At 35.0% G+C, this 6,577-nt stretch overlaps 1 protein-coding gene across 1 annotated transcript; it reads right to left on the bottom strand.

Moving 5' to 3' along the window:
- Positions 1-295: 295 nt before the first annotated feature.
- Positions 296-3,092, bottom strand: LOC108196828 (uncharacterized). The gene has a single exon (XM_017364276.2). It carries the CDS (start codon positions 2,981-2,983, stop codon positions 617-619), a length of 2,367 nt encoding a protein of 788 aa, XP_017219765.1. The 5' UTR covers positions 2,984-3,092; the 3' UTR covers positions 296-616.
- Between the last annotated feature and the right edge of the window lie 3,485 nt (positions 3,093-6,577).

The raw sequence follows: 6,577 nt of genomic DNA, 5'->3' as shown, positions 1-6,577 counted from the left end.
GGACGTGCATGTACATATATGTAATGGTAACATCACTCGAATACATTACACAAAGCCACATATGACAGAACTGACCTTAATAAAAAATCGCAAGTTCAAACTGGGAAATAACAAGGCAATAGTTTTTAAACAGCAAAATTATGCAGAAATATTAATCAAGAAACAAGCTATTACCATATGGGGTACTTACGAGTTCTTGCTCGGAATCAAATAGTGTTATGATCAAAAATAAAAACCAACCACATAGCAAAGAAGTAATTTTCATCAAGTAGTAAATGATTGTTTCTAAAGCAGATGATATAAATATTGTCTTGATTAAAAATCTAAATGTAGCTCCTTCAAACAAGTAACCTTTTACACATTACCCTCCCAATCAGTACTTCAGAATGGAAAAGAATATATTTGGCCTTTATAAACAGGTTATATCTGAACTTATAACTCAACTGCGAGAAGTGAAGTTCCTCTCTACAATATATAACAATCAATCACTCTAAAAAGACATGCTGCACTTGGACTGAGTTGGACAGAGTCAACCACAGTTCTTATCGGGTCATTAAAACTTGCACCAATTTACCGTACTAATTAAATCCCCAAGAACAAGGCAAGACTTTCAACTCTAACTAATGGCGAGAGACTCGGGATGAAGTGAGGCAGGATCAAGCTCCCAACATTCTTTAGCAGAAACTGAGACCTCTTCCCCTGAAAGTTTCCTTGCAGGAATCTGATGTGAGATTAATCGCATATCATCTTTTTCAAGCCATTTAATAGCATGGCCACCAATGTCTTTCCTTTTGAAAACTGACTTGAAACCATCAACCTTCTCAAGATATCCCATGCTCAACCCATGTACCTCACTGTAACTGGTAAAAAACACAGCAACATCATAACAGCGCCTATCCTTATCACCCAAGTTCCTCCCTTCAGAATCTTTAGCACTTTCATTATAGAGCGCCCACACCGAACCCTTCTTCGGATAGATCCTATACAACTCTTTTGCCACTCGATCAGAATCCACAACATGTGAAAATATATTCAATAGATTCACCGAAATCTTCCTAGAAACTTTGAACCTCCCACAGCAAATACGAAATCCAAGTTTCTCCCAGCTGACCAATACATCATCATCATTTTGAAGATCTAGCCAGCTCAATCTTACTTCAAATGGATTGACTGAAACCACATCATCTATCAACACATACTGCCTAGGCATTCCATCATCGTCATCAAAAATAGCCCACACTTGCCCTTTCTGGAAACTTCTCTCTGCTCTGTCTTTATCAAAATCATAGAAATCCGAATCTTCCACTGTCATTATCTCCATATGTCCACTATTTGCTGTCCTACTTGAGGTTCCATCCTTTAACAAACTTTTTTTCCCGGTTTCCAAATTCCCACCATTAGGAACTTCAGGTACCTCCTTCCTCTTTTTCACCCTCTCTCCTTTCTGAAAACTACTTTCTGTTCCATCTTCATCAAAATCAGAAAAATCCAACTCTTCCGTTGTCACTATATCCATATTTCTACTTTTAGAAGCCCTACTCAAGGTTCCATTCTTTGAGGATCCCCTACCAGGGGTTCCATTATTTGTTAGACTGATTTTTTCAGTTCCCAAATTCCCACAATTCATTAAGTCGGATGTCTTCTTCCTCTTCTTCGCCTTCTTTCTTTTCCGAGAACTCTGTTCTGTTCTTGCTTCCTCAGATTCATCAAAACCCAAGTCTTCCACTGTAATCATCTCCTTACCTCCACTTTTGGATGCTTTACTTGAGGCTCCTTTCTTTGATGAACTCCTTCTCTCAGTTTCCACACTCCCGCCAATACTCACATCAGATGTCTCGTTTGTTTCATTCACCTTCTCTTTCTCCTTCTCATCAAGCTTCAAATTCTTCTCATTACCTTTCTTCTTTGCTAACATTTGCATTTGCGCAATAGTCATCATTTCATCACCCCCACTTTTTGCTCTCTTTGCCTTCAAACTCTCATACATTACACTCGCAGCACTACTCCCTGCATCCAACTTATCTAAGTCTCTCGGCTTCCTCACTCTCTTCGACCTCAATACCTCATTCACACTAGCACTGCCATTCACTGCATTCCCCTTCCCATCTCCACTCAGCACTGCACTATCCAATCCCCCTACGTCCTCCACAACCTCATCCCTATCAATCCTCTCACCCTCCCCTACACCCCTATTAATCCTCTCACCCTCCCCTCTCTTCAAAATCTCCCCAACACTACTCATCTTCCGCTTCACTTCCGAATCCCTAACACCACTCCTCTTAGTTTTCATCCTATCACCTACACCACCACCATCACCAACAACATTATCCACACCAACAACATTATCATCAACGCCTTTCTTATTCGCATTATCCGAAAACTCAACCGCCTTAAAACTCTTCTTACAACTAGGACACATCAAACTATGCCCCAAATACTTCCTCTCAAACTGATGCAACAACCGACAAGTCGAACACGCAGTCCAAAACACCTCCACACCCTCCTTATCCATCTCCGCAACCTCCTTCTCCTGCAACGCAATCCTCAACTTCATATCATACTCCTTCCGCCTAATCTTATCCGACAAAACCCTAAACGCATCTCCAACGAGCTTAAACGCCTCCTCGGAAGCAGCAAACGGATTCTTATCAGGATGCAAAGTCAAAGCAAGCTTCTTATACTGTTTCTTAATAGTATTAATATGAGAAAAAGGCTCAATTTGGAGAATTTTGTACCAGTCAGGGGAGGAATCGACGGTTGAACTGGCGGCGCCGGAGCGGAGGATTTTGAAGGCGGTGATGAGGTCGGAAGTGCCGTCTAAGTGTGGACAGAGACGGAGGGATTTCTTGGCGAGTTTGAGAGCGGAGTTGAGGTCGGAGGAGGTGTAGGATTCTTCGGCTAGGGTTTTGAGACGGATGGCTTCTTCTTCCATTACTGTTTTTTCTTTCTCCATTGCTGCTTCTGGTGATTTTGATTTTGACATTGGGGATTGTGAAATTGTTGAAATTCTAAGCTATTTCTTGGTGATGGACTGATTGAGTCCTCGACTGCATTTTAGGGCTGAAGTCGAAATGTTAGTTAGAAGTTCGAACACTGGGATTCTAACTAAACATAATAATTTATAATTTTAATGATTATTTTCAATTTTGATTTTATTGAAATTTAGCGAATTTTTAAGAAAACATTGCGGAGTTCTGTAAAGTGTTTTCTAATATTTAAATAAATATATAATATATCTAATAATTTTATAAAATCTATTATTTAAAAAAATTCAATAAATTTTTAATGTCACTAGATTATAATAGATTTTTCATAATCCTAATTAGATACTATCAAATTTAAGTATAAATTAATACTCCCTCCGTCCCTATTTATATATCCACTTTTGAAAATTTCACGCATCTTAAGAAAATTTAAGTTGGATAAGAAACTTCCATCAATACTCTTATTTAATGCCTTAATTGTAGGAAAATATTAGTGGGATTACACCATTATCCAATACAAATTTGATGAATTTAATTTAATATGCATGAATTTCATGGAGTAAAGAGGGGTTAAAATCTTTTTTTTTTGACTAATGTGGCTTATAGCCTTACAATTTGAGTATCTGTTCTAAGATAATCTCGAGGTGAGCCAGAGTCGAACCCAGAACCTGGGCCAACAGAGGATAAACCCTTAACCATTTGGGCTATCCAATCGTGCTCAAGAGGGGTTAAAATCTTAATTGAATACATCATTTATTCCTTGCATCTCCTTTTTGTTTATTTGTATATTTTTTGTTTTACAACATAATATAAATATTATATATAAATAGACATGTCAAGTGAATACGAGACAAGAAAATAACCATCATGATGAAACTGGTTTGTTTTTTCTATAAAAGAAATCGATTTAATAATTAAATGTCCTACAAATACAATCGAAATTGGACTAACGCCGGAAGATATCTTCTTAAGGAGACAACTGGAAGATATCTTTATTGTTCTTAAGAAGACAACTAAATAATTGATTTCATCCAATTGATTTTACCTGACTATTGTGAATAATCGACTATAGATATGATCTTATAACAACCTTCGAACCTAAATCAATGTCATGCTGATGTATAACTTCGGTTGTGGAAAATATCAAAACACACCAAAACTAAAAGTAACTGTGCACAAGGATAGACTGACAAAACCCAAAAACATTAGGAACTTATTGAAGTTAAAACAAGATTTCAGATAAAAAAACGAAAAATAAAGAATTAACGCATTTCACCTGTGAAACCGATGTAAGTCCCTCAATTTTTTTTAATAGAGGTTAGGATTTGGGAGAGAAGGAGAAAAAGTTCTAGACGAACTTTTTAAAACTGGATCACAATATAAAATAAATTTAATATCATAGACAATTATCATGCATGTGAATTAGGATTTGCTTGACTAATACTTAAAAGTGAAAAAATAAATTATGAAGAAAATGCTTAGAATAACATATTCTGCTTATTCTATTCAAAAAAAAAATAATATTCTGCTTGTCACTCTACCTAAAATGTCATTTGTCAAAATGCGCATAAAACATCAAGCCAACACCGATCAATCCATATTAATCGTAATCCCTTTTTTTTTTATGAATATTTAATCTATGACGTCATGCAATGACGAAAGACACACAATATCATAATTTAGAGTTAAAATGCTCTATTAGGGTTTAGGATTGAGGGGTTAAAATGGAACTTTAAATTATGTTTTGGAGGCAAAACGCAACTCTATGTTGCGTTTTGATAGATTATAAGTAAACGCCACACGAAACACATCTCGTTGTGATATTCAGCACCAACTTTTCACATTATATTATTTGAGATATTTTAATTCTAAATTATGGTATTTGGGATTTTTTTTTCTGTTAAAGGGCAGCGAACCATTTCTACACGACATAATTGGAGATGCTCTGATATGCTATCAGTTTTACAGTAGAGAACCATTTCCTCTAAAACCTTAAGATGTTAGAGAAGACCCCTTTATGAATCTTATACTTTAACACTCCCCCTCACTCAAAATCTCATTATTTTGGGTTGAAGAGTGGATCACAAGCGCCCATCTTTGGGGGCGCCCATCTTTGGGGCATAACTTGCCTTCGTGTCCATCTTAAATTGTGAGAATATTGAGGGTGGCAGGGGCTTGAACCCGAGACCTCCCGCCAAACCTGAACTCTGATACCATAGAGAACCATTCCCATTAAAAAAATACTCCCTCCGTCCCTCCCATTTCTTATCAAATGGATTGGGCACGGAGGTTAAGAAATATGAATAAAGTAGTGGAAAAGAAGAAGAAAAGTGGGTGAAGTGGTGGGAGTTGGGACCTATTGATTTTTATTGTATAAAAAGAAGATAGTGGAGTAAAAGTAGTGTGAAAAGAAAAGAAAAGTGGAGAAATAGTGGGACCCATTGACTATTTTTAGTAAGTTTTGAAATGTAAAGAATTGGATGGGACACCCAAAAAAAGAAAGTGTAAAAAAATAGAAGGGACAGAGGGAATATTAATTGGGGCTGTCTAACTTGTGCCCTCAGGGCACATGTTAGTGCGTAGTTAATGCATCTGGTTGGTGGTTGACAGCTGACCTGAATGAGTTTTAAGCATTTATTACATCTAATTTTTTATATATAATGCATCGTTATTATAACAATACATTAATTACTAACAAGAGAATTAAAATATTCACATTTATCAAGTATTTTTTTATTTACTCATGTGTTGTATTATAATTTTAATTATTATATTTTTTTAATAATATTAAAATTAAATTAAACTTTTATTAAATATCAATTTGGTTGATTTTAGTTAGATGACTTATTTTAATTAGAAAATTAATGTGAATGCAGGGGGGCCTCATTATTATTTGTAGAAGGAAATCAAGTAAAAATTATCATATAAAATTTGATAAAATATTTATTCTATGATCTATGACATTTTTTAGAAATAAAATAAAAGTTTTGTATAAATATAAAATTTTAAAATAAAACAAGAATGAAAATACAGTTAATCTATACTATACTATAATAAGCCAACATAGGTATAATTTGTAGTCGTACAAAATTTTGGTTTGGTCATTTCTTTTGTAACTACAAGTCTGTCACGTGTAAACTTCTCTTACTCTTACAATATTAAAGAGTTTTATACCGTTTAAATTACAAACACTTGAGATATAGTACAAGATAAAAACTCCACCATTATTCTTTTAAATATAATTTATATACTATATCATAATAAATCGATATTGGTATAATTTGTAGTTGTCCAAAAAATATAAACAGTTGGTAAATATATTCAGGTTAAAATCCTCTTCATCAATTCTAAAATACTAATAAGATGACGTTAAAATTTAAATTACAATTAATAAATTACGAATTCTATACCCGCCCGTGCTTCGCACGGGTTAAAGGCTAGTATTCAATAAAGCTTTAACTTGGTTTTATAAAGATACACCGATACTCATGCATTTATTGACAGTAACTATAGCTTATCCTGTGCCCTCAAGGCACAGGTTAGACACTCCGATATTAATTTATAATTAACGGGTTTCAAGTTGAAAAATGGAC

The sequence above is a fragment of the Daucus carota genome, chromosome 7 (assembly GCF_001625215.2).
Source record: "Daucus carota subsp. sativus chromosome 7, DH1 v3.0, whole genome shotgun sequence".
NCBI classification, from domain to species: Eukaryota; Viridiplantae; Streptophyta; class Magnoliopsida; order Apiales; family Apiaceae; genus Daucus; species Daucus carota.
Note: the sequence above shows the minus strand (reverse complement) of the source record. Positions and strands in the feature narration are given on the sequence as shown.